General features: G+C 31.1%; 6 protein-coding genes and 1 long non-coding RNA gene across 11 annotated transcripts in view; 4 read left to right on the top strand and 3 right to left on the bottom strand.

Annotated features, from left to right (window-relative positions):
- The window catches only part of Cad96ca (tyrosine kinase receptor Cad96Ca), a 44,053-nt gene extending 41,614 nt beyond the window's left edge, over window positions 1–2,439 (top strand). For all 3 annotated transcript variants that reach the window (XM_076316510.1, XM_076316511.1, XM_076316512.1), the window contains one exon: window positions 1,491–2,439. In XM_076316510.1, the coding sequence (XP_076172625.1) occupies window positions 1,491–1,727 (237 nt within the window). In that variant the 3' untranslated portion in view covers window positions 1,728–2,439. The remainder of the gene's footprint in view (window positions 1–1,490) is intronic.
- LOC143149292 (uncharacterized) lies at window positions 132–3,551 on the bottom strand. Of its 2 annotated transcripts, none has more exons than XR_012992745.1 (2): window positions 3,493–3,551; window positions 132–654 (listed from the first exon to the last, which is right to left on the bottom strand). It is a non-coding gene; the product is annotated as an uncharacterized LOC143149292 (long non-coding RNA). The 2 variants fall into 2 exon arrangements; XR_012992744.1 differs by lacking the exon at window positions 3,493–3,551 and adding an exon at window positions 2,864–2,970.
- On the top strand, window positions 3,452–7,464 carry LOC143149289 (terpene synthase-like). Of its 2 annotated transcripts, XR_012992743.1 has the most exons (9): window positions 3,452–3,593; window positions 4,478–4,632; window positions 4,709–4,853; window positions 5,073–5,193; window positions 5,391–5,530; window positions 5,724–5,826; window positions 5,917–6,155; window positions 6,571–6,645; window positions 7,246–7,459. XR_012992743.1 is itself a non-coding variant. In XM_076316513.1 (8 exons), exons 1-7 carry the CDS (start codon window positions 3,537–3,539, stop codon window positions 6,141–6,143), a joined length of 948 nt encoding a protein of 315 aa, XP_076172628.1. In that variant the 5' UTR covers window positions 3,452–3,536; the 3' UTR covers window positions 6,144–6,155; window positions 6,571–7,464. The 2 variants fall into 2 exon arrangements, 1 of the variants encoding a protein (XP_076172628.1); XM_076316513.1 differs by having other exon boundaries at window positions 6,571–7,464.
- On the bottom strand, window positions 7,399–9,495 carry LOC143149291 (terpene synthase-like). The gene is made up of 7 exons (XM_076316514.1): window positions 9,439–9,495; window positions 8,636–8,790; window positions 8,413–8,557; window positions 8,222–8,342; window positions 7,983–8,122; window positions 7,793–7,895; window positions 7,399–7,708 (listed from the first exon to the last, which is right to left on the bottom strand). The coding sequence occupies exons 1-7, from the start codon at window positions 9,493–9,495 to the stop codon at window positions 7,503–7,505; spliced, it is 927 nt and encodes a 308-aa protein (XP_076172629.1). The 3' UTR covers window positions 7,399–7,502.
- A 1,566-nt stretch (window positions 9,496–11,061) lies between these two features.
- LOC143149239 (terpene synthase-like) lies at window positions 11,062–13,054 on the top strand. Its single transcript, XM_076316440.1, has 7 exons — window positions 11,062–11,118; window positions 11,767–11,921; window positions 12,000–12,144; window positions 12,215–12,335; window positions 12,435–12,574; window positions 12,662–12,764; window positions 12,849–13,054. The coding sequence occupies exons 1-7, from the start codon at window positions 11,062–11,064 to the stop codon at window positions 13,052–13,054; spliced, it is 927 nt and encodes a 308-aa protein (XP_076172555.1).
- Window positions 13,055–15,712: 2,658 nt separating this feature from the next.
- Window positions 15,713–19,749, bottom strand: LOC143148979 (terpene synthase-like). The gene is made up of 8 exons (XM_076315856.1): window positions 19,658–19,749; window positions 19,448–19,566; window positions 18,277–18,431; window positions 18,046–18,190; window positions 17,855–17,975; window positions 17,603–17,742; window positions 17,443–17,545; window positions 15,713–17,350 (listed from the first exon to the last, which is right to left on the bottom strand). Exons 2-8 carry the CDS (start codon window positions 19,502–19,504, stop codon window positions 17,142–17,144), a joined length of 930 nt encoding a protein of 309 aa, XP_076171971.1. The 5' UTR covers window positions 19,505–19,566; window positions 19,658–19,749; the 3' UTR covers window positions 15,713–17,141.
- Window positions 19,750–24,990: 5,241 nt separating this feature from the next.
- On the top strand, window positions 24,991–26,296 carry LOC143149624 (terpene synthase-like). The gene is made up of 6 exons (XM_076317194.1): window positions 24,991–25,172; window positions 25,254–25,398; window positions 25,469–25,589; window positions 25,696–25,835; window positions 25,893–25,995; window positions 26,091–26,296. Exons 1-6 carry the CDS (start codon window positions 24,991–24,993, stop codon window positions 26,294–26,296), a joined length of 897 nt encoding a protein of 298 aa, XP_076173309.1.
- Window positions 26,297–26,654: the final 358 nt, after the last annotated feature.

Raw genomic sequence — 26,654 nt, 5'->3', positions numbered from 1 at the left:
CGATCAAGTACAGTTTTTAAGACTTTCTTCTCAAAATCTAAGAAAAATAGTTTTTAATAACATTGATTATGTAAAATTAATCCACAATATTTGGATATTTATTCGAAATTTAAGGAATTTTGTATCGACGATGCACCAGATTGTTCAAAGGATATTGATAACGACAGTGATAGTCGTATTAACGTAACGACTGATGATAAACTCGGTCATTGATTTCAAAGAGACATGATGAGTTTTGATTTCATATTTCATGCTAGTATACCTCTTACTAGAAGTATCATAGAATTTTTAGTTAAGGCATATTATTAGCCACGATGCACAAAAAATATGTGGTATCGAACTTCTAGTCAGGTGTAACTAGGTTGACAAAATGACACTGGTCAAGAGTTGTTATCGAAAGATGTCTATAAGCGTAGTTAGTGTCAAATCGAGTCATATTAGCTATACACGTGTACTCTCTTAGTAATAATTATTATAATTCCCACACTGTTGATCTATTTATATTCAACTGTTGCACGCATCTTGACTGAACGATAGCATGGGAACTTTCCAAGATTCAATAATTTGTGCTACGAAAATAGTGTATTCCATCTCCATTGAATCCAACTTTGTTGATAAAAAACACAAAGGATACAATGTACTGAATGTTGACATCTACAAAAACCAAGCAGAACATATTATTCGTTAAATAGATCTTTGTACTCGCTGAATATGTTATAAATACAATTGATGTTCTCGATCGTGTAAATCTCAATCTACAAACGACATTATTATTGCTATATTCTTTGAATACTATCGCCATTATTGTTTCAATGTAGTCGAGAGTCTGGTCTTGAAAACTAGCAATTCTTATATTTACTTCTTAATTTATTAGCATCTACTTTTCGTTTTTACAAGGGAAATTCTCAAAACGTTCATCCATTCTGTGAAACATTTTATTATTTGGTACACGTCTATTAAAAGAATGTTCAGCATGATAATCATCTTGCTTCGTGTGCATTGCATTTTGCGATCCATTATTACTTAAAACCTAAACTTTCGATACGTACTATTGACATGCTCAACACGTTGTGCTCTTATCATATGAATAAGTTAAACTAATTTATCATTTATTGAATAATGTTTGGAAAATATACGAAAAGGTTCAACATGCAAGATATTGAGCATTATTTATAAATAACCAAGTGAACTCGGTTATACTATCTCCATTTGTCAAAAAAATGATTCGAACACAAAACTTTTGTAACTTGAAAATAAAATCAAGTTGAATATGTATATGTATATATACTTATTTCGTTGTTTTTAAATGCTAAATCCAATCTTGATTAAAACTTTCGTTTAAATCGTCTTATTTATGTCGATTTTGGACTCCTTGGTTTTCTTTGCGTATTGTTTAAGTGAGTTGTCATAAAAATTGATTTCAATTTTATGATTTGAATATTTTAAAGGGGAACGTCGAAATGTAATAGTATGTGAAATTATTTTTACAGGTAATGAGGAGGATCAAAGAGGGTTACAGGCTGGATAGGCCAGAACATTGCAAGAGAGAGCTTTATAACATTATGTATTATTGTTGGGATAAAGATCCAGCTTGTAGGCCATCCTTCGGGGAACTCGTCGGCCTAACCGAAGGTCTTTTACTCGACGAAACCGACTATATCGAATTAGATAGGTTTCCAGATCATTCATATTATAATGTGCTCAATCTCAGTGGAGAAAAATTGTAAACAATGTACCTAGAATATCATGAAATTTTAACAATGAGAAAACTTAATTGAAAGAAGAATGAATCGATCGATGCGAACGTCAAATTATTAAATATTCGGCTCTTAAATGTTTTTATCAGATACGACTGATTTGTACGGTTTTTCATCTTAGCATTAATTTTGTAAAAGTTACGAATTCACTATACGGAGCATTAATAGCTCTTACCTGATTATATAGATCTTAATTAAATGCCCTTTGGTGTGTGTATATACAAAGAATAACTTATATTATAATTGAAATCTGTTAAGTGTTGTAAGTTTTAGAGGCGATGTAGCTTTTACCTTGAGATTAAACTCATAAAAAATTCACGTGGCCGGTAAACTTGTATATATAATTAAGCACAACAAACTTCTATACGCTCTGCATGTTGAATATAATTACAAATATTTTAAAGAGAAGTGAATGTCGTGAACTAGTCAAGAGTTCGAATGAATTATTAAGTTATGAGCATATTAATTATAGACATAAACTGACGTGATTATGTATTAAAAATTACAAGAAAAAACGGCCTAAAAGCTAATAACTGGACTTAAACAAACCGCTATACACGAGTTAAAAAATAATTACCTTTATTATAAACCCTTTCTATACACCAATGTGAACTGTACATATAAATTAAGTAAGTTTTTTGATAAACTATTGTATAATTCATTGTAGTAAGAATAAATTGCATTTTACTACAAATGAAAACTGTCGTTAACACTACCTGTCTATAATATATAATAAGTCAAATATTGGCAAATATCTTCTGCTGTTTATAATACAATAAACAATGCAGTACGGGCAATAATATAGCGTATACGAATCTATTATATGTATAATATATACCAAAATGATATGAAAAGCATTTTTATATGCAAGTTTGGTTAAAGAATCTTTTAAACAATGTTTTTGATCTTACCTCTTTTTCAAAATTATAAAATTTTAGCATAAAAATATATTTCATTTTAACAATGTTTATATTTTTAAAATCACAAAAGGGGACCAGAATTAGAGTCCAACACGTTACGACCGTTAATTAACGAAGGAAAGGAATTATTTCTTATGACTAGAAAAATTCGTTATTATTTGTATAATGTACTAAAATAGTTCTTACCATCAACAACGAATCAACTGTCTTAAAATCTTCCATTGCCAATTTAATTTGCTTCGAGTAATATGGCTTTACACCCTTTAGTTACTAACCATGCTACCTACTGTAACACGGTAACTGAAGTCTTAAAACAAAACGTTTAAACAGATACTATCTTTACAGATTTCAACAAGGTCTTCGATTTAGTTACACATTAATTTTCTTTCCGCGAAATTGCATTTATTGGGATTTACATACCCATTGCCAGTTCTATCGTGACTCTTAAGTTATTTTACTGGGCGTAGACAAATTGTTCGCAACTTCGGCTCCTATTCTTTTCCATTAATGTAATATTCGGCATTTCACATGACTCACATTTGACTCCCATTCTCTTTAATGTATTTATTAATGATTTACCTAGTAACCTTGACCACAGCTCATCACTGTTATTTGTAGATGACTTAACAATTTTTAAAGCTATATTCAATTTGAACGATTACAGATCATTGACAAACTGACCTTTGGAATATCGATAAGTGTGTCGTAGATCCTCGACGTAAGATATTCTTAATTAAAATTTTATCTGTGGCTGGTGTGATCACACGGGTAAAGTCTGCTCATTTATGAGCATAAATTATCTATCTTATACTTACCATAGATCTCAAGTTCAGTAGATTCATTCTAGCTGTAATGTACGATGGATCAGATGAACCAGAAAGCTTATTCATTGACTGGTGATCCAAAAGAAGACCAGGTTAGTATATCAAGGATGTCGGATACTCAATTTTAAGAATTCGATTGAAGTTGCACGAAATTGAGCAAGATCAAATATGCATATTTTACTTTTTGAAGAGAATGTTTAGACGTACCAGACAACATATTTCTACAGTTTCTAATTTAATGCGATTAGAAAAGTATTTGTTTAAAAAACATGATTAATAATATTATTGCCAACTAATGTAAAAATGAAACTATCACTAATCTTCCCATTGTTCTACGCAATACCATTTCGTAAGAAATGTAAAAACTTTTCGTTTAAGTCAATAATAGTTGCGATCATGAGTAGCGTGGTCAATATGTATTATACTTACATTTATACATTTTCGTAAAAGTCCATCTAAAGAGATGAGATACTAATATTTACACAATGAATGACTATTTCCTTCAACTTCAGGAACGACTCTTATTCAGTTATAGAGGACTCTTTGAACAGTTTGAAAGAATATTCGGAATTTACATTGCATGTCTTTTTTCGAGTCATTTAGCTTAATCAGAATCGTTTAATTTCTCTCAAGTCGTTCGATTTATTTTAACGGTTCGATCTCTTTTAAAGGAATCCAACATTATTCGGATGGTGGTGGTGGTCATAATAGAATAATTCAAACAGCGATTCAGAATAAACTTTTAATAAAAAATATTATTTTTTCCAACTTATTTTATTAATTTCGTTATTATACTCTATTTATCTTACACTTTTTTAAGAAATGATTGTTCGAAGAAATAGTTTCTTTATTATATGTCATATGGTTAAAGAAGCCATTGTTCTCTCATCGCAGAGATCTTTTTTAAATTGTACTGCTATACTTCTTAATCAAGCAGTTGTGAATGTGAAAATTGAATGTAAATACTTTTTTCTAGATATTACTGGAACCATTTAATTACATTTTTCGAACTACTGGAAATGAGATTGGGCCGAAATGGGGAGAAGCTTTCAATTACTGGTTAAAAGTACCAAAGGATAAATTTGATGCGATTCTAGATACGATACAGATACTCCATACTTTTACCCTCTTGTGAGTTTTCGAAGTATTATTCATTTTTTGCGTTTTCATTGTAGTTTGGTTTCGTTAATTAGCAGAACATTTACAGACTCGATGATATCCAAGATAATTCAGTTTTAAGAAGCGGTGGATCTGTATCACAAAATGTTTATGGATTAGGTGTCTCGCTCAATTCTCTAAGTTACGGTGTGCATATAGGTCTAGAAAGAATTTTTGCTTTAAACCATCCAGAGGTGAGGAATATTATAAAAATTCTTTCTTTCGTATTCATTTAAATATAGAGCTATCTTTTTGGTTATTAAAGCATGTATTTGTACGTAGAAAAATATGTTTTTTATAATAAATGCTAAAATAATCAAAAAGATTATTGTACCCTATTTTAAAACCTTTCTCAAGCATCATAGTCATTTGTAAATTTTTATTGATCTTAATATTATTATTATTACAATTAGGGAGTACCAATATACGCAGCTCAGGTGATGGAATTTTACAGAGGCCAAGGTATTGAAATTTATTGGAGACATATGTGTATTTGCCCAACTGAAACTGAATATAAGAAGATGGTGATTCGAAGTAAGTTTGTAATAATCGGAGTGTAAACAGTTTCATATATTTTTATGTGTCGATAAATCTGTACCATTATAGTAAACATAAAAGTTGAAAATAGACTGCGAATTTTACACATTTATTACGTATGCGAATATGAAACAGTGGTACACAATTAATGCATCAAATTTGTAGTTTAGTAATAAATAATGAACGTGTTACAGAAGCAAGTATACCCTTCACGTTAAGTGTCCGTTTACTGCAGCTGTTTTCAAATTGTAAAAAAGACTTTTCATCCTTAATAAACACCATAAGTGTTTACTATCAAATTCGTAACGATTATTTTGATTTACACAGCAAAAAGGTAAATATAATTGCATAAATATGGTTGTTCAGAAAGTCATTTCGTTTTTTTTTTTTTGGTGAAAATGAAACACGATTTTTTAAGAGTGTATAAACATTTTATTGAATTACATATTCTCCATTTTGAAAAACGAAATGACTTTCCGAACAACCTAATATATTGATATTCTACTACATAACATTTACTTTTACAGTTCGCTGAGGATAAAACTTTCGCTGAGGATGTGTCAACAGGAAATTTCAATTTTCTTATTATACATGCTATACAAAGTCATCCAGAAGATAAGCAGATACTGAGTATCCTTTATTTATATACAGAAAATTTTATTTTAGAGTTATACTTTTACGTACAAATGCCATGTTATTCCTTAATGATGGCGAATTAAGACATTCTTAAACAACGGACAAACGATATAAATGTAAAACGATATTGCGTCAGTCTATTAGAAAGATTTGGGTCGTTTGCATATACAAGAACTGTACTTGGAGAGTTGGATAAAAAAATAAGAGAAGAGATTCAAGGTTTAGGAGGTAATCCACTATTAGTGGAAATTTTGGATGATTTATTGGATTGGAATCCAGTTGCTCAGAAAGAATGTGGAAAAATTAACTAATGAACTATAAAAGTAAGTGTTATGTAGTAGAACATCAATATATTTATGCAATTACACTTACCTTATCGCTGTGTAAATTAAAATAGTCGTTACGAATTTGATAGTAAACACTTATGGTGTTTATTAAGGATGAAAAGTCCTTTTTACAATTTGAAAACAGTTGCAGTAAACGGACACTTAACGTGAAGAGTATAGTTGCTTTTGTAACACGTTCAGTATTAATTACATATTAACATTTGTTATACTTTTTATGCTTACCTTTGGACTGCGTAAGAGATTGATACAAATAAAAAATAACGAATAAAATCAACGTTTAAGCATTCACTTACAAATGTTCTAGCAATATCAAATTATGTAGTCCTCATAAGTAGGCAACTTTTAATCGAAACCTAATTCGATATAATTGACTGTTTAAAAAACATTTTAGCTTCCAGTCTCAGAAGATTCTCTCTGTATGTGTACACTACTCTCTATAAGTCAGTGGACACTATGACAAATTAAGGTATTGGTAATTTTATTCCATAAGACATATATATTGAAATTAGGTTACTATGTATTAAATATATGTATATAATCTCTAAAATATGTCCACTAAAACACTCATAGTGACTATACTTGCACGATTTCATGAGGAGACTGAAAACTGCAAACAGATATTGCTGATGCCCCCCCCCCCCCCCCTGCTACACCGTACTTATATCAAGACGCGTTACAGCATTGGGACGCTGCAGAGCCCATACTATTCTGTCGCCCTTCTTTTCGGGAAACCGTACAAAAGTTGACCATGAGCATTCACGGTTCCTTTAAAGCAATCTTCCTGTGAACATCATTGAGTGAATTTAATTTCATTTTCCTTCTTATATCTCCAGTAATAGAATTTGTTTTTGTATTAATTATATTATAACTGAATACAGATTAATATAAGTGGTACTCTACAGTATCACTTATATTAATCGTATATTATATCTGTCTCGTGCACATCTAAGAAGATAGACCCTGAACAAAGAGGAATTGCCGTAACTCTAAACACAATCTCCTTACATGCGTATCGTACGTATGTGTATCCATTGTAAACCACCTATTAGTGGATTTCACATATTAGTTTACAGTAGGATATCGGTATCGACAATGTGCATGCAACATTGGGAACGGATTTGGAGATTTAGACTGGAGGAGACGAACGAGGCTGTCGAAGAAAGGGATTTGTTATGGATTTGTGGACGGATCGTTGTCAGAAAGTCGAGACGTGTAGATTGTAAAGTGGAAGTTTCATGCTTAAATATATTTTACATTATTATTATCATAAAAGAGGAGTATTGTCCTTAACCTGTCTAAATGCCTAACATTCCTCCACAATAACTAAGCGCTCTCAACTTTCCAATTCATTAATTGGTCTAAAAATTGCAATAATACAGGATTTCCTTTCAACCGTTGGATCTCATCCCGTATTTTCTTATCCAATTCTTCAAGTACAGTTCTCGTGTAAGCAAAGGACCCATACTTTTCCAATATTTTAATGCAATATTGTTTTACGTCATGGTCCCTAGTTCGTTGTTTTAGAATGTCTTTATACGAGAACATTAAGGAATAACATAGTACTTATTTATTCGCACAAACATGATTCGAATAGCTTTATCAATAAAGGATACTTATTACTCGCGTATCTTCCGGATGACTCCTTATAGCATGTATAATAGGGAAACTGAATTTTCCTTCGGTCAGATCCTCGCAGTAACTCTTCTTTTCAGCATACTGTAAAAGACTTTAGTTAGTATATGATAAAAGTATATCATTAGCTATCACAACTTATAATTTAATATTCATTAAATCACATATTACCTCTCGGAGATATAAATTACAATAATCATCACGAATTTGGAAGTATAGACTAAAATTTTCTACCAAGGATGTGATGTTTTCTTTCCACTTTGAGAACTTTTGCATTAAAAGGACAGTTAACTTGAAAAGTGCCCCTGTTTCTGTAACAAGTTCTCCCTTTATCACCCCTCAGTAATGCTAGAGGTTTAACAAGGAATAAAATTACATGAAACTAGTTTCCGTAATTGTTTCAGCCTTACTTTGAATCGTCATTTTCTTATACGCAGCTTCAGATGGACATATGGAATGAGTTCTCCAGTACATTTCTATACCCTGACCTCTAGACAACTCGAGTGTACAGTGTGTATATATTTTTAGAGCCTAATCGTAATGTTACTACGGTTAAAAACAAAGCTTATAGAGAGGGATACTTTTTTCTTACACTGCTTACCTCCGAATGATTCAAAGCAAAGGCTTTTTCTAACGCAATAAATGCAGCATAATTAGCAGCATTTATCGTATGTGCTAAGCCATAAACCTTGTGAGCTACAGGAATGCCTCTTCTTAAATCTGCATCGTCTTCAATATCATCCAGTCTGTTGAAATTTACGATTTGTAATTAAACCATAGTATAATGACTACGTGTAATTAAAATGTATTTATAACAAACTTACAAAAGGGTGGAGGTATGAATTATCTCGGTCACTTCGAGGATTATTTCAAGTTTATCCTCTGGTATATTAAACCACTGATTCAAAGCTCGTCCCAGTTTGTTTCTAATATTTTTTCCAGGAATTCGAAATATGTAATGAAACGGTTCCAATGTTTTCTGCACAAGAATATTTTCCTTAAACTTTCAAAGGGATCGTCTTTTGATACACGAGTAATTTCATGTGTAGGAATGTGTCCTTATGTAATGGGACCTTTGTGGCAACGGATTTTTGGTGAATAAATGCACCCGTTGGGATTACTAGATTAAGACGAAATTTATAACGGATTAATTAAGAGTGAATTTGCTGCATAATTAGAAGCACCTTTTTCTTTAAAGATATTTCTTCTTCACTTTCGAATAACATTTCTATCTCTGCCTACATCAAATGTGTTTTGCTCTTCTGTTCTTTCTCGACGTAATGAAAAGTTTTGAAACGAATTAACCGTACAAATGACGTGCTTACTGTAGACAGACGGTGTATACATTACATTTATGCTGGATGTTTTATAGTTAAAAATGTAGATAATGAAGAAAACAATGAAGGAATCGATTAAATTAAATTATTAGCTCAAATATTATCGTAGAAATACATTCCAAACTACGGTAAAATATAACTTAAGAGTATAGGTAACACGAGCTTGAGTTTCTCCTTCACACAAATGATCGTGGTTCCTATTTCGGGAACCAGCTCTTAATTTCGTCCCATTTCTTACAGCTCCGCTCGAATTCATGATTTCGGGTACTCGAAACTTCTGATTCACTAACCTCGTCTTCCTCCCTATCACCAGATAACGAAGAAACCACATTTTCGTACTTCTCCATTTCGTATTACAGCGCAAACAAAGCTAGTGTACAATCGTGTACCGCTATTTTATATAACACGAGCTGTAATCAATGCACGCAATAAAGTAGGAGTCTTTCCGTTTCATTCAATCAGTTACGCATTTAATGTGCTCTCTCATACGTCATTTTTTTGCTATCACGATCTTTAGTCAATAAATTGTAATTTAAAATGTATATGTACAATATAAAGATTTCTATTCCCTGCAATTAATTTTATGTAATTCCATTCAATACAGCGCGTTCAATCTTTGAAATTAGTACGATGTTTATCCATGTATCAAAAGGGTCTTCTACTCTAGTGTATTACGGATGGTATTATTTATGATTTGTTTAGTCAAGCGATGTTGATAATTGTTTTATCAGATTTATTTTTTTCATAAAATTAAACTGCTGCATAGAAGGAATATTTTTACTGCGAGACTTAAATGAAAAAATATTTAGGTGATTAATGTGTGTGTAAAACATTTTAAAAGAGAAACCACGATCAAAGTATATCTTTTATGATTCATCCTTAGATTACAACTATTTTTTTTGTCAATCGTATTTTCGAACGTGAATTCAATTACATAAGTAACTTTTAGAAACCTGCATTGCTATAAAAAATTATATTGATATAATATTATTACTGTGCTATATAATAAAACTTTCAATTCAATTTAATTACTTAAAAATTTTTTTTTATTTAGCGGGACAATTGGTTTCACCTGAAGTTGCTGTATAATAAAAGACACATACTTATAATCTTTATATATTTCTTTCCTTTTTTTTTTAATTAAATTGAAAAGTAATCATGATATAAATTTTTCACTAAAATTAAAAATTAAATTAATTTCAATAAACATTAAAATAACTAAATTTTCTGAATTAGTTCATTCCTTTAAAAAAAACATAATCGGGGCATATTAACATGATATAAGTGAAGCATTTTTCACGACCTTAAAGTAAATATGCTCCAATAATTTATTGCTAAATTAATATTATATAAACGAGTATTAATCTTCATATTTTAGTTAAATTGTTTTCTGAATCACTAATAACAGTCTTTGAATTTAATTTCGTCGATTCCTGGTCCAAATATATTATTTCTCTCCTAGAATTGTTTTTCTAATCCTTCTGTGTAATTACGGACATTTTCCCTGTCAATTTCTTTTACATCTCTGTCTTTCTTATATATATATGTATGCAAACCTTACTCATTTCCCAATGTCCTGGCGTATAAGGCAGGGTCTGTTAGGATGCCTTACTGATGAATCCACTATCCAATTTTTTAATTTAAAAAATTGTACGCACTGAAATGAATGAAATTATATAAAATTAATTGCAGGGAATAGAAATCTTTATATTGTACATATACATTTCAAATTACAATTTATTGACTAAAGGTCCTGACAGCGAAGAAGATGACGTATGCGAAAGCACATTAAATGCTTAATTGATTGGATGAAACGAAAAAATTCCTACTACTGCATTCACTGATTACAGCTCGTGTTATATAAAATAGCGGTACACGATTGTACACTAGCTTTGTTTGCGCTGTAATACGAAATGGAGAAGTACGAAAATGTGGTTTCTTCGTTATCTGGTGATAGGGAGGAAGACGAGGTTAGTGAATCAGAAGTTTCGAGTACCCGAAATCATGAATTCGAGCGGAGCTGTAAGAAATGGGACGAGATTAAGAGCTGGTTCCCGAAATAGGAACCACGATCATTTGTGTGAAGGAGAAACTGAAGCTCGTGTTACCTATACTTTTAAGTTATATTTTACCGTAGTTTGGAATGTATTTCTACGATAATATTTGAGCTAATAGTTTAATTTAATCGATTCCTTTATTGTTTTCTTCATTATCTACATTTTTAACTATAAAACATCCAGCATAAATGTAATGTATACACCGTCTGTCTACAGTAAGCACGTCATTTGTACGGTTAATTCGTTTCAAAACTTTTCATTAAGTCGAGAAAGAACAGAAGAGCAAAACACATTTGATGTAAGCAGAGATAGAAATGTTATTCGAAAGTGAAGAAGAAATATCTTTAAAGAAAAAGGTGCTTCTAATTATGCAGCAAATTCACTCTTAATTAATCCGTTATAAATTTCGTCTTAATCTAGTAATCCCAACGGGTGCATTTATTCACCAAAAATCCGTTGCCACAAAGGTCCCATTACATAAGGACACATTCCTACACATGAAATTACTCGTGTATCAAAAGACGATCCCTTTGAAAGTTTAAAGAAAATATTCTTGTGCAGAAAACATTGGAACCGTTTCATTACATATTTCGAATTCCTGGAAAAAATATTAGAAACAAACTGGGACGAGCTTTGAATCAGTGGTTTAATATACCAGAGGATAAACTTGAAATAATCCTCGAAATGACCCAGATAATTCATACCTGCACCCTTTTGTAAGTTTGTTATAAATACATTTTAATTACACGTAGTGATTATACTATGGTTTAATTACAAATCGTAAATTTCAACAGACTGGATGATATTGAAGACGATGCAGATTTAAGAAGAGGCATTCCTGTAGCTCACAAGGTTTATGGCTTAGCACATACGATAAATGCTGCTAATTATGCTGCATTTATTGCGTTAGAAAAAGTCTTTGCTTTGGATCATTCGGAGGTAAGCAGTGTAAGAAAAAAGTATCCCTCTCTATAAGCTTTGTTTTTAACCGTAGTAACATTACGATTAGGCTCTAAAAATATATACACACTGTACACTCGAGTTGTTTAGAGGTCAGGGTATAGAAATGTACTGGAGAACTCATTCCATATGTCCATCTGAAGCTGCGTATAAGAAAATGACGATTCAAAGTAAGGCTGAAACAATTACGGAAACTAGTTTCATGTAATTTTATTCGTTGTTAAACCTCTAGCATTACTGAGGGGTGATAAAGGGAGAACTTGTTACAGAAACAGGGGCACTTTTCAAGTTAATTGTCCTTTTAATGCAAAAGTTCTCAAATTGGAAAGAAAACATCACATCCTTGGTAGAAAATTTTGGTCTATACTTCCAAATTCGTGATGATTATTGTAGTTTATATCTCCGAGAGGTAATATGTGATTTAATGAATATTAAATTATAAGTTGTGATAGCTAATAATATACTTTTATCATATACTAACTAAAGTCTTTTACAGTATGCTGAAAAGAAGAGTTACTGCGAGGATCTGACCGAAGGAAAATTCAGTTTCCCTATTATACATGCTATAAGGAGTCATCCGGAAGATACGCGAGTAATAAGTATCCTTTATTGATAAAGCTATTCGAATCATGTTTGTGCGAATAAATAAGTACTATGTTATTCCTTAATGTTCTCGTATAAAGACATTCTAAAACAACGAACTAGGGACCATGACGTAAAACAATATTGCATTAAAATATTGGAAAAGTATGGGTCCTTTGCTTACACGAGAACTGTACTTGAAGAATTGGATCTGAAAATACGGGATGAGATCCAACGGTTAAAAGGAAATCCTGTATTATTGCAATTTTTAGACCAATTAATGAATTGGAAGGATGAGAGCGCTTAGTTATTGTGGAGGATTGTCAGGCATTCAGACAGGTTTAAGGACAGTACTCCTCTTTTATGATAATAATAATGTAAAATATATTCAAGCATGAAATTTCTACTTTACAATTTACACGTCTCGACTTTCTGACAACGACCCGTCCCCAAATCCATAACAAATCCCTTTCTTCGACAGCCTCGTTCGTCTCCTCCAGTCTAAATCTCCAAATCCGTTCCCAATGTTGCATGCACATTCTCGATACCGATATCCTACTGTAAATTAATAGGTTGCTCGATAAGTTTTTTCATTCAATAAGAAATTGAGCTACTAGGTTCGTCGTTTCATTTTTCTAAAGTTGGTACTACTGTTTGATGAACATGTGTTAAGTTTTATGTAGATCTGTCGACTCATTCGTATATTTACAATTGTTCAAAGTTGAAGTGTCGTAGTATTTTTTTACAATGGAAAAATCGACAAAACTTATTGAACAAGCTATTATAAATATCAGGTTGATACCGTTCGCTCTATCCGAAAAATGTTTCATTCACACTCAGTTATACCGATATTTGTCTCATATCTACATTATGTACTAGAAAACTTAAAAAGCAACATATGCAACAATAAAAATTTTGTTATGCTCTTTTATGTTTCTGATTAAAATATATTATGTACGCACACACCTAACACGTTTATAAATATTATCTTTATATCATTCACATTACGAATGTGAAACATTTCATTTTCAACGCATGGGTTTGGTAAAGAAACACAATCAGAGTTTTTTTCATAATTATTCTTTTTTCCATAATTAGCTTATGAAGAGAAATCAGCAGATACATATTGGATTCACTTAGGGCATGGCCAAAACTTCAGACAAATGCATATGATCGACGCATGTGCAGATTAGGACCAGTATACAGTTTCCTGATTCCTCAATGTGTGTTAGAAAATAAGGAAATACTTTTCTAAATAGTAATTTGTTTACTGTAATCTGGAATTACTGAAGAAAGAAAACCACAGCACGTTTCAAATGACGTAAAGAAATCTGCAATAGAATATTCCTGTGGGAAGTAACCATATTCTCACTAATCACTCACAGAGAGAAACTGCTAATTAATCTCGGTGGAAATTAGTTTGGTAAGATACTTTAGGGAATTGTAGGGGATTGTAGTGGATATTTGGAAGGAAAAAATGCTTTCTTTTTTCACGTGCACACAGATCTGTTTATATGTGTATTCAAGTAAAAGAGATCAGCAGATGAATATACCAGAGGTTTAATATACCAGAGGTTAAACTTGAAATAATCCTCGAAGTGACTCAGATAATTCATACCTGCACCCTTTTCTAAGTTTGTTATAAATACATTTTAATTATACGTAGTCATTATACTATAGTTTAATTACAAATCGTAAATTTGAACCGACTGGATGATATTTAAGAGGATGCAGATTTAAGAAATGTAAATTGATTTCATTAGCAACGAAACGTCTAATACGGATTGTACTACAGTTCCAATAAGACGAAGTTACGATCATAATTAAAGATAAAGAAATATCAAACTTGAAGGGAAACAGCCTCCAGAGATCAGTTCTCTTAGAGTTTAAATTGCACAAGTATATAGAGAAGAATTATTGTTATTGAAAAATGATAACACTCGTAACCTTTTTAGAGAGCCTCGTAGTGGCTCAACGCACAGAAGTATATGCATTTTTACAGTTTCAATTTTATTTTATTACATATTTTCCAATGATAAATATTTTGTTAGATATTTTCCACTTTAAATGAACTTGAGTGACGCGATTCCTATACACATATAAAAAGGTCTGTTTGAAAAGTGTCGAAATGGGTAAACATCACTTTTAATTTATAACCGTCAACTGGTGTAAGAACAGTTTTATATATATATAGTGTTTACGTATATTCTGGCACAGAGCTGATTTTATGGTACTAAAATTGGTTCTAAATGCGTTCACACACTGATGGTGTTTGATGCAACAAGTCCATTAATTATTTCATACCTTGCTTCAAGTCCATTGATTATTTCATGCTTCGCTTCTTATGATAGAAAAATACCCGATGTTGATTTATAAATGGGAAAAGCATAAGTTACAAAATAAAAATATAATACGCACTGTTTGAATAATCGGATTTTGATAATCGATATTTTATTGCACATCTAAATGAGATATTTGCTTAAAAATAAATTTACCAGAATCTATTGAAATAAAGCAATATCAATTGTAACAAATTTAATTGAATTATAATCGTTTAATGGTCGAATCTTTGAAAGGATAACGTACACATATTGGGATACCAACGTCTAATGCGTAATAATATGTGGGAATTATTATTACAAAGAATGATATGTGGAATTACAAATTTACTATCGATAGACAACGCACGTGCTACACTATTTCGTTCTTTAACTGACTTTATCCATTACTATCTTCAGACTAAAAACTAAACCACATCCGACTTTAAACCTAATTCGTCCTTAAAACCTAAACCACACGCATACACACACTCCACGTTTCCCGTTCTGTTCACACAAACTATTCGCCACTTACGATCGTAGATACCATCTTTGCCACCTCTTTCACAAATAAATTGGTCAATAAAATTCAATACTGAATGTATAATATAGGGAGTTATTGGTTATTAAAATAAACAACTATAACGTACTGTATTTAACTTTATATTTTATTTCTCGGGAAGGTATATCGTTCTTGCTAGATCGTTACGCAGCGCGAGACAAAACTCAGGTGTAGAAGAGGGTATCAGATGTAGTTTGCCTGGGCCCCCGAATTCTTATCTACAGCGTGAAGTAAACACTTCACGTGTAGATAACTTCGATGCATAGTTTGACCTCATGTATATTTCTCCGAAGAGATTAATTTTTGTACATAAATACACTTGGCCCTATTTTATTTTCAACATATAAAATAGCTAACAACGAGCAAAGGGATTCCGTGCCAAGTTTTCAAACATAAAAGATGCAGCGATACCTTCAACCGTAGTCGTCTAATTATTTCAGTATAGTTTCTTCCTAATACTTTATATTCAAGTCCATCTTAATAATACACTCACACAAATTTAATTAGGCGTGTGAGAACGTGTAGCACTACGATACCACTTCAAAGATTACGCGTCGTAACAGTACTTCTAATTGATATTAGTTCGAACGTGTCATGTTTGTGACTCATATTTATTGACAAAACTTCATCAATTCATTGACAATAAATTTCTCACGAAGATACAGTAATAAATATAAAATATTAAAATTTAAACCTCATCGTCGCATTCTCATTCGTCTGTAACACTTCGAAGAATCGCTCGGCCTAAATCAAGAATAAAAATGGCGAAGATGACAATTCAAGTTTAATTTCTTCATTGAGGAATATTTAATTCTATGATTGACGAGTTACGGATAAAATGTTATTTATTTTCTATGCGTTTCTCGAAACTTTTATTCGAATGAAAATGTTGGCCATCTTTACCGGTTAATCCGGTAGATAACAAATAATTGTCGAAAAGCGCGATTAGTGGATACCCGGTTTAATTTGTTTTTCGTCTTAGAGATCCATACATCCTGTACAGACTGTAGTTCCTTCACAAGCGATTGGGTTCCATTAATTATATTTGAGTTTTTAAAACTCATACACCTATACGACTTATACTTTTTTTCATAATTGCCGGCTACAGATGTATGCGTGTGACAATATAAGTGAATGGATCTATGCACCACATAGAGCCCGACGCCAAGGACAATTCTGATATATCGGAGTGTATGTAAACATTTGGTTGGTCAAACAAAAATCATCCCTGACCTCATGGCCAGAAAACTTATTCAGGTTGTGCTACGCGAAACGTTAAAGAATTTAGGTAACAGAGTTAGTTAACCTATTATAGTTTCACTTTGCTTTCTTCCGAAAATATTTATTCTCCATGGATAGAACATGGAGCCTAATCAACATTTTTCAGATGTAAAACCAAGCAAAGTACGAAATAGTTTAATTTTGTTATAATAAATTTTCCACATAAAAAGTTTAGAAACAAAAAAATAAAATTTGAAACATAACAAAATGTGACATGTAATTTTGTTAATATACTACTCAACATCTTGAATCTTCCAGTTCATTAATTCGTCCAAAATTTGTACCAATAGAGGATTTCCTCCTAATCGTTGGACCTCCTCCCTTACTTTCTTATCCAATTCTTTGAGTACTGTTCTCGTGTAATCAAAGGAGCCAAATTTTTTCAGCATACTAACACAATATCGTTTTATGTCTATGTCCTTTGTCCGCTGTCTCAAAATGTCTTTATTCGTAAACATTAAGGCATAATATTGTATTTGTTTAGGGAAATATGACTCCGAAATAAACTTATTTACATCGAATAAAAAAGGATACTCATTATCTGTTTATCGTCTGGGTGACTTTGTATAGCATGTACAATAGGAAAACTGAAATTTCCTGTAGTTATATCGTCGGCGTAAGTTCTGGTATCAACATTCTATAAAATTTATTATTATGAAATAGAATAGTAATATATTGATTGAAGCACAATTACCTTTTCATGATATAAATTGAAGTAGTCATTCCGAATTTGTTTGTAAATACTTAAGGTTTCTATTAAGAATGAAAAGTCTTCTTTACATTCCGAAAATTCTTGCATTAAACGCAAAGCTAGTTTGTAAAATGTACCTGTTTCTGTAATGCGTAAGGTATTTATATTTACTATGGTTTTAATAATGGTAGAAATTTATCGACAAATTAAGATATGTATGTAAAACCATCTACGTATGAATTAATGGTGACTTACTCAGAGTGGTCATCTTCTTATACGCAGTTTCAGATGGACAAATATAATTATCCCTCCAATAAATTTCCAGACCCTGTCCTTTGTGCAATTCTTTCAACTGTTCACCATATACTTTTACACTCTAATTGTATTAATGACAATATTAAAATCAAAGCTTAAACAGAAAGGATAGTTTTTCAGACATTTCTCACCTCTGAATGATGCAAAGCAAAAACTTTCTCTAAAGCAACAAGTAGACTGTAATTCGCAGCGTTTATTGTACCAGCTATTCCATAAATATTGTGTGCTACAGGTTTGTTCTTTCTTAATTCGGAATCATCTTGAATATCATCGATTCTGTTAAATTTGTCTCAATTGATTAAACCGAACTATTGTAAAACGAAAAAGCTTTATTTAAAATGGACGACGTTTTGCAAACTCACAAAATACTGTAAATATAAACTGTCTGTATTATATCCCTGATAACACAAAATTTATCTTGTGGTACTTTTAACCAGTAATTGAGAGCTTCTGATAATCTTAAATCGATCGTTTTTCCAATGACTGGCACAAGATAATTAAATGGTTCCAGTAATGCCTATGAAAAGATATTCACTTTAAACTATTAAGTAGGCGATTATTTCATAAAGAAATCTCTTTACAAAATTCGCTTTCTGTCAATTTGACAGATTTCTTGATTTCCTTGAACACAGTTTACTATTTAGAGATATGCGCTTACGTATCCAAGGTCTTGGGTATCAGGCTGGAAGCAGTTACGCGGGTCGAGACCCTAAAATTACCTACGCTGCATACGAATGCACGGGATTCTACAATGCTCGAGTTCCTCAGATGTAACTAGAGATTTTCAATGACTCGTTATTCCGAGCCTTTGTATCAAAAAATATACTTTTTGGATTTCATTTCCCAATTGGACTCTTCCAGTAATCGGTTTGCACGTGTAACTCAATATGTAGCAGCGACAGATAAAATTAGTATGTGTATAATACAAGTTAGGAAACCTTCCATCCAACTAAAATTAAATTTTGAACGAATTTATTTGGAACGAATGTATTCTTTTATATTCTCTTATTATCTTTCTGCAGGATAATTTGTACCAGGATAATTTCGTTTATAAAGAACGAATGATGAATTTCATTGTATTTTACAATACTACTAGTAGAATAATTATTACTTTCTTGTTTCAATATCAGAGCAAGTAGAGAAATACAATACTTGGGCTCGATGTTTGATAGAAACGGAAACATAGAAAGAAATAAATAATGAAAAGATAGTTTGGGATAAACTGTTAGCATCGTTTAGTATCAGAGCAGTATATTCAGTTATTACTTTTAATATTTTATAAAGAATAATGTAAACTAATGAAATTTTACTTAAATAAAAGTATTTCTACTCGTCGAAAGTGTTATTTCCAAATAAATTTGTCGAAAATTTTATTTTGTTACAATCCTAAGTTAGAACTGAGGAGTCCGCCAGGTATTCTGACTTATTCTCGTTGAGAGATGTTTTCGAAAGTTTAGCTTTATTACATCCGATTTATTGTAGCCCCCATTCGATTTCGTGATTTCGAGTACCCGAAACATCTGATATACTAACCTTATCTTCCTCGTTATTACCGAACGACAAGTAAAGTTCATTTTCATATTGCGCCATTTCGTATTGTAGCTCGAATAAAACTACTGAAACTACCAGCTCAAGTCTGTTATATATTAGCACTAGAACAAGTAAAATGAATATTTCCATAAATTCTAGAAATTCGCGGTAGAATGCAAAGTCTAATGAGATAAAAAATGTAAGTAGACTCACGCTTAAAGTGTAATCATCATTGTAAGGCAACGTACTTATTTATCGTTTTGGCTTTGTCGCCCAAAGCAATGACGCAAATGATTTGTCCAAAGTATCTGTGCAAGCATGACTTACCTGCTTTTTAATGTTCTTATATAGTATTTCGAAGAGACAGTTCGTGCACATATGCATTCATTAAATACAGATGGAAAGCATTATCTTATCTATTCGAACGTTACCTTTCAAGTAGTTAATGTAATAGTTACTCACAAATAATATCGATAGCACAAGTAGAGACTTCAATTTTGTACGTATATTCAAATATAAGCGCACGTGTGAAAATCGTCACAAATAACAAGGATAGAGCCTGTAACATCCCTTTTCTCACGTGCAAATGAATTTTTAAATGCGTTTATTAGTTCCTTATGAAATTGAATTTGTCATAGAGGAAGAGATGATACGCACCGATGTATATAATTTGGAATTGTTTTGGCACATATCTTCAGTCTGCTTAAAAAAAGGTAGCGTAGATACGCGTTTAGTATAGACATACCTATAAATGCTACCACAAATATGTTTTATTTTTCCAGGTAAAATCTGGTAAATTGATGGCGTTTTAAAGTTTCTTTTCAAAAGAGAAGTATAATTGTTTTTATTTATGAAAATATTTTTACATGTTTAGAATATTGGTTTTACTGCATTTTAGTAAATTACTCAACAAGAGTAATCAGTAATAATAAACTCATTTGTAATTTGTAATTATAGACCAATAATTTGTAATCAATGAAGGAAATATTACTTCAGTTATATTTTGCTACTTCGTATCTAATTTATTATTAACATATTGATTTAATTCAAATTATAAAGTATAATCATTGAATTAATTTGGTTATGCAAGCTAGACTATTTAAATAGGAACGTTTAAGTATCTCCGTTTCTTATGATTCTATGAAAAAAACCTTCAGAGCCAAGTTACACTATTTGAAAAATTACGTGTATCCAAAGCCATTCTTTTTGCGAGAATTTAAGGCCATCGATATTTTTTTAAGTGGCATCATATATTTTTATGGATATCGATGTAGTGCATAAAAAAAAATTCAACAACCTTATAAACCATACTTCTCCGGTCATTCAATTTTAAGAAATTTTCATATTATCTATACGACCTGATGTTACTTGCTGTGTTCAAAATGATGGCCATTTGTGTTAATCCACTCATTAAAATCATTGTATGTCTCGGAACCAGATGAAAACACTAGAGATATTTGAAAACACAGTCTTATTTGTCTTCTTTACCGTTAATTGTTTAAAAATACAGAGATTCAAAATTAGTTCTATGAAAATTGAAAATTGATTCGAAATAATGTTATAACAAAGGGCACCGACTTCGCAAATATAAAAAAGTGTATTTAGTATATTGGTGAACATTAAGTGTGAAAGCATTAGTCTGTGACTTCTAAAATTTTTGTGTAGCCTGATGGGTGGTGCTAGATAGGACAGTTTCTACATACAGTAATGTCCTTCGGTAATAATTTTGTTGTTAATTTCATCCTTCGTCATGTTACAAAGTTATTCTCATCAAAGCTTGAAATTACCGGTACAGAGTGATCCGTCACGTTATGATAATGCAGTTATCTGCGAGATACTACACATAAATTATCGAAGCAGAAAAGTAAATTTTGTATATTTTATACTTTATCGTTGCACGGCTATTCGAATCAGTTTCTTACGGTTTCTACGATGAAACTGACACTAAACACAAATGTATTCAAATAATTTTGAGAATGCACTACCGCTTTCATCACTTAAATTTATGACACACAAAGTGCTTGTTTATTTACTTAGTTTTTCGGGGAAAGGGAGAGAGGTCCTTATTTGCATTTAACAAAAGACATACAGTTGCTTTTCAACTTTAATTTCATTCTTCCCAAAAATACGTTCTTTAAAATAGTGTCCCTAAAAACGCCGACGCTAATGAACCAATCTTCACGAAGCTTGGCACATATATGAAATAAATGAATATTTATCATTGAAACCATAACCAGTATGATATTTGTATTTACTTTATGTTTATTTAACGAATTGTTTCACTTTTATTGTATAGTTCCACTATGTCTTATTAAAATGTCGTTATTTAAAAAATACTCACTAATTTTCTTCGTTGTAGTTCCAGTTATAACTGCACTCATATGGAAGAAGAAACAATGTCTTCGTTTCATATTGTGGCGCACTTCTCATTTATTAAACACACTTTCTGTACCTTATTAACAATATCTAGTTCACCACTAAATAACACTGACCATTTATCATGCGTAATATGATATATCTGACTTGATGATATTTGGAAGGAATTCGGGCAAAGATAGCTAGCGTTACAAATGGCGGAAGTACCCATACATACTAATAAGAGTGTTGATATAGAAAAGAAATGAGATGTATTGAAGCAAGTGAGACGGTGCACAGCGAGCGGTGGATCTTAAAACATTGGCGTAGATTCTAATCTAAGTGGAACACTATTATTAGTGCATTATAAAATTTCTTTACTTTTTATTACATGTACAATAATAGAAAGTCAAACAAGTATTTATTAATTTTATAAAATTCTTTTGACGAGCAACAAATTATTTTGAATTAACATTTCAAGTTTAAGGGCAATAGTAGAACATAAATAAGTAAAATATTTTATGTGATATATAAATAAATAAATATATAAATAGTATAATATAATAGAACAAATTAAATCTGTAATTACATATAACATGATACAATATTAAAACTTTTACTTAAAATGTTTAAAGAATAATATGAATTTTTTTAGAATATGAAAAACATGTTTATTATAAATTGTTTGTATTGCATTCACAATTTAAAGTTAATATAATGCGTTTTTTAACAATGGTTCAAGAGGTATTAAATTTTATGATTACAATGATTTAGTTTCTGCTCGGAATCCATCACTGACTGTCGTCTGTTAGCTCGAAGAAATTGTATAGCTAGTTCGAAAATTAAAGCCAAGCGGCAGTTATTGTTGAGATAAAAATTATTCATTTTGCAATTTTTATAAATTTTCTGATATTCTCCAAAAATCAGCAAAAACACATTAGTTTTTTAAGTTTTAGCGATTATTTCCTTTTAATGCTAAAATATAGCAATTGTTTAAAGAACAGGAAAAACAAGTTACTTTAGGGAATAGTTACTAAAGTAAATTTTCACTAAGCATATAAATAAATAAATAGAAATGTACAGAAAATAATTACATAAGAAACAGGATTCGCTGTTTTCTGTATCGGCAAGAAGCAATCAAACGAAACCTCTACAAATAGAGGAATCCTACTACTATGTCAATAATGACTACGGAAGTTCTAAAGTGGGCAATAGGTAAAGGGATCGAGTGACCCTTCTTGCTTCTGTACCGTCCCGGATATCATCTTGTACGATATATAATATATTATCCGTCCATGAGAAGAAGGTCCAACTTACTATAGTTAATGACCTAAATATTTTTTCATTTAAGTCTTGCTGTCAAAATATTTCTTTTTTGCAGCAGTCTAATTTTATGAAAAAAATTAATCTGATAAAACTATTACCAATATCGTATGACTAAACAAATCATAAATAATTCCATTCGTAATATACTAGAGTAAAAGACCCTTTCGACACATGAATACTAATATTCATCGTACTAATTTAAAAAATTAAACGCACTGGAATGAATGAAATTACATAAAATTAAATAGAAATCTTTATATTGTAGTTATACATTTTAAATTACAATTTATTGACTAAAGGTCGTGACAGCGAATAAAATGACGTATGAGAGAGCATATTAAATGCTTAACTGATTGGATTAAACGAAAAAATTCCTACTTTATTGCATGCACTGATTACAGCTTATCTTATATAAAATAGCGATACACGGTTGTACATTAATTTTGTTTGTGCTGTAATACAAAATGAAGAAGTTCGAAAATGTGGTTTCTTCGTTGTCTGGTGATAAGGAGGAAGACGAGGTTAGTGAATCACGAATTTCGAGTATCCGAAACCATGAATTCGAGCGGAGTTGTAATAAATGAGACGAGATTAAGAGCTGGTTCCCGAAATTGGAACTACGATTGAATAATAAGTAGTTCTCAAGATTGAATAAATTAACATTTTCAATAGATAAGTGTGGACAGAACTTATTCGATGAATAAAAAGACATCTTTTAATCGAGAAAGAATTCATCTTCACTTTCGAGTACCTACAATATTTTTCAATAACTCGTACTTGCTCATGTTACCTATACTTTTATGTTATACTTTACCGTAGTTTTCAATGTATTCCTACGATAATATTTGAGTTAACAGTTTAATTTAATCGATTCCTTCATTATTTACTTCATTATCTATCTTTTTAACTATCAAACATCCAGCATAAGTTCTATATAGAGTAGGTACATCGCTTGTGCGGTTAATTCGTTTCAAAACTTTTCATCTAAGTTGGAAAAGAACACTATGAAACATATTCGTAGACAGATTTCGTAGTTTACTTGCATAAATTGAATATTGCGATTAAACGACGCACCTTAATTTGTTTTCAACCAGCACCTGATCAATTTCTCTCTTTGAAATTTCGGTAGGAACTATCACGAAACAGCTCGTTAGTTGTCCTATCGAAAACTATGATAACAGCTGCTTGTATCTATTTATTAACATACGCAGTAAAACATTAGTAGAATATAATGAAACATTATAATACATACAACTATTCATATAATATTGGGTTATTCGGAAAGTCATTTCGTTTTGTTTTAGGTGAAAATGAAACACGATTTTTTTAGAATGTATAAACATTTTATTAAATTATATATTCTCCATTTTGGAAAACGAAATTACTTTCCTAACAACCTAATATTACCTACCAAACTGTAACAAGTTCGTAATTCTAAGGCTGCAATTTAAAAATTAAGAAAACGAAATTTTAATACTTTTATCTCTCCTCGAAATGACGATTTTGTTCATATATATCATATCAATCTCTTATAAATTTCATCCTATTCAAGTGATATCTTTCTAAATCTGGTTTCGTTGTTTAAAATTTTCATATGGACGTTAATTTTATCAAGTTCCCCCCGAATTCATTTGTCTAAAATCGGTTACTATAAGATTCCTATTAGATATTAAATACGTGAAATGTGATTCAGAAATTGTTTTACTGAATACGACGATTCGTGATACCGAGCTTCTCTGAATAGTCACTTTCGCAGCTTTAAATAATAACTGCAATTACAATTAGTAGCAATCAATAAACCCTACCAAAGTGATAATAAATGAATCGCATAAAATTACTCGTGTATCGAAAGATCATGCGTTTGAATGTTTAGAGAAAATATTCTTGTGCAGAAAATATTGGAACCAATTAATTACATTCGCCAAATTCCTGAAAATAGTATCAGGAACAAATTACAACAAGCTTTCAATTATTGGTTAAATATACCAAAAGATAAACTTGAAGCAATCTCATATTTTGTAGAAGTACTTCAACTTAAAAGCGTTGTGTAAGTTTGCAAAATATTGTTCAATTCAAGAATATGTTTTTATAATACTTCAGTTTAATTAATTGCTGTAAATTTGAACAGAATCGATGATATTGCCGACGATTTAGATATAAGGAGAGGGATTCCTGTAGCTCATAAGGTTTATGGAATACCACATGCATTAAATGCTGCTACTTACCTTATAGTTATTTCCCTTGAAAAAGTTTCGAATTTGGATCATCCGAAGGTAAACAGTATAAGAAAAATTTATCCTTCTCTGTAAATATTGATTTTAACCTTACTAACATTGCGATCAGATTTCATGTATGTGGAGAAAAATTAATCTGAAAGCACATAGGGGTCTGGGTATGGAAATTTATTGGAAAAAACATTTCATCTGCCCTTCTGAAGCTGCATATAAGAAGATGGTGATTCAAAGTAAGTCTGTAATAATTAGAGGAATCAGTTTTATATAAATTTATATATTGATAAACCTATAACACTATTATAATTCAAGAAATGATAAATACAAAATGTGTTGCAGAATTAGGCATACTTTTGTCCTTACCTGTTTACTCGATGCAGTTGTATTCAAATTGTAAAAACAATTTCACACCCTTGCTTGAAATCTTATGCGTTTACATTCAAATTCGGAATGATTACTTAAGTTTATATAGCGAAAAGGTAAGTGTGAATCGATTAATATATCGACGGTGTGCTACGTAATAATGAGTTTTACAGAACGCTGAAGAAAAGACTTTCTGCGAGGATATAACAAGAGGAAATTTTTCTTTTCCTATTATACATGCTATACGAAGTCATCCGGAAGATACACGATTAATAAGTATCCTTCATTCAGATATATGTAACGCTATTTGAAACTTATGTTTCTTAAAAAAAAAAAAATACCGTATTATTCCTTAATGATCGCAAATGAAGCCATAATGAAACTGGGAACTAAAGATCTTAACGTACTACGATATTGCGTTAAACTACTGGAAAAGTTCGGGTCCTTCGCGTACACGAGAACTGTTCTCGAAGAATTGAATATGAAAGCAAAGGATGAGATTCAACGATTAGGAGGAAATCCTATATTATTGACATATTTAGACGAATCAATGAATTGGATGCATAAAACAGCTTAGCAACATATAAGAAAGCCTATATGTGAAATTATTTTACACTTCTTTGGGTTTCCGATATGAACATAAGTACTTACCTAATTCAGTTGAAATTATTATTTTTGTCTCATACATGTTATATATATGAAACATTTAATTTTCAAGACAGAACGTTTCTAAGGAAGCACAATCATAGAACTGTGATCCATTCATTTTAATTTGTACATTATACAAGTCAATGGCAATAAAATTTATTGTAGAGCACAAAAAAAGAACACTTTCTTGCGCGTGAATAAGTGAACACATATATTATGTATTTAATACGTTAAAACTTACGCGCCTACAAAAGTATAATGCATAAAGGTATCATATAACTATCTTT

This window comes from Ptiloglossa arizonensis, chromosome 7 (assembly GCF_051014685.1).
Source record: "Ptiloglossa arizonensis isolate GNS036 chromosome 7, iyPtiAriz1_principal, whole genome shotgun sequence".
NCBI classification, from domain to species: domain Eukaryota; kingdom Metazoa; phylum Arthropoda; class Insecta; order Hymenoptera; family Colletidae; genus Ptiloglossa; species Ptiloglossa arizonensis.
This window is presented reverse-complemented; position numbering and strand designations above follow the sequence as displayed.

Coding starts and splice junctions, on each gene's coding strand:
- LOC143149289 (XM_076316513.1), top strand. CDS start 3,537: ATGGATCAGATGAACCAGAAAGCTTATTCATTGACTGGTGATCCAAAA. Junction 3,594..4,477: donor GTGATCCAAAAGAAGACCAG/GTTAGTATATCA, acceptor ACTTTTTTCTAG/ATATTACTGGAACCATTTAA. Junction 5,531..5,723: donor TTGATTTACACAGCAAAAAG/GTAAATATAATT, acceptor TTACTTTTACAG/TTCGCTGAGGATAAAACTTT.
- LOC143149239 (XM_076316440.1), top strand. CDS start 11,062: ATGGAGAAGTACGAAAATGTGGTTTCTTCGTTATCTGGTGATAGGGAG. Junction 12,145..12,214: donor TTGCTTTGGATCATTCGGAG/GTAAGCAGTGTA, acceptor CATTACGATTAG/GCTCTAAAAATATATACACA. Junction 12,575..12,661: donor GTAGTTTATATCTCCGAGAG/GTAATATGTGAT, acceptor AGTCTTTTACAG/TATGCTGAAAAGAAGAGTTA.
- LOC143149291 (XM_076316514.1), bottom strand. CDS start 9,495: ATGGAGAAGTACGAAAATGTGGTTTCTTCGTTATCTGGTGATAGGGAG. Junction 8,791..9,438: donor GTGATAGGGAGGAAGACGAG/GTTAGTGAATCA, acceptor ATTCTTGTGCAG/AAAACATTGGAACCGTTTCA. Junction 7,709..7,792: donor GGAAGATACGCGAGTAATAA/GTATCCTTTATT, acceptor TCTCGTATAAAG/ACATTCTAAAACAACGAACT.
- LOC143148979 (XM_076315856.1), bottom strand. CDS start 19,504: ATGGCGCAATATGAAAATGAACTTTACTTGTCGTTCGGTAATAACGAG. Junction 18,432..19,447: donor GTAATAACGAGGAAGATAAG/GTTAGTATATCA, acceptor ATCTTTTCATAG/GCATTACTGGAACCATTTAA. Junction 17,976..18,045: donor TTGCTTTGCATCATTCAGAG/GTGAGAAATGTC, acceptor TAATACAATTAG/AGTGTAAAAGTATATGGTGA.
- LOC143149624 (XM_076317194.1), top strand. CDS start 24,991: ATGTTTAGAGAAAATATTCTTGTGCAGAAAATATTGGAACCAATTAAT. Junction 25,399..25,468: donor CGAATTTGGATCATCCGAAG/GTAAACAGTATA, acceptor CATTGCGATCAG/ATTTCATGTATGTGGAGAAA. Junction 25,836..25,892: donor TAAGTTTATATAGCGAAAAG/GTAAGTGTGAAT, acceptor TGAGTTTTACAG/AACGCTGAAGAAAAGACTTT.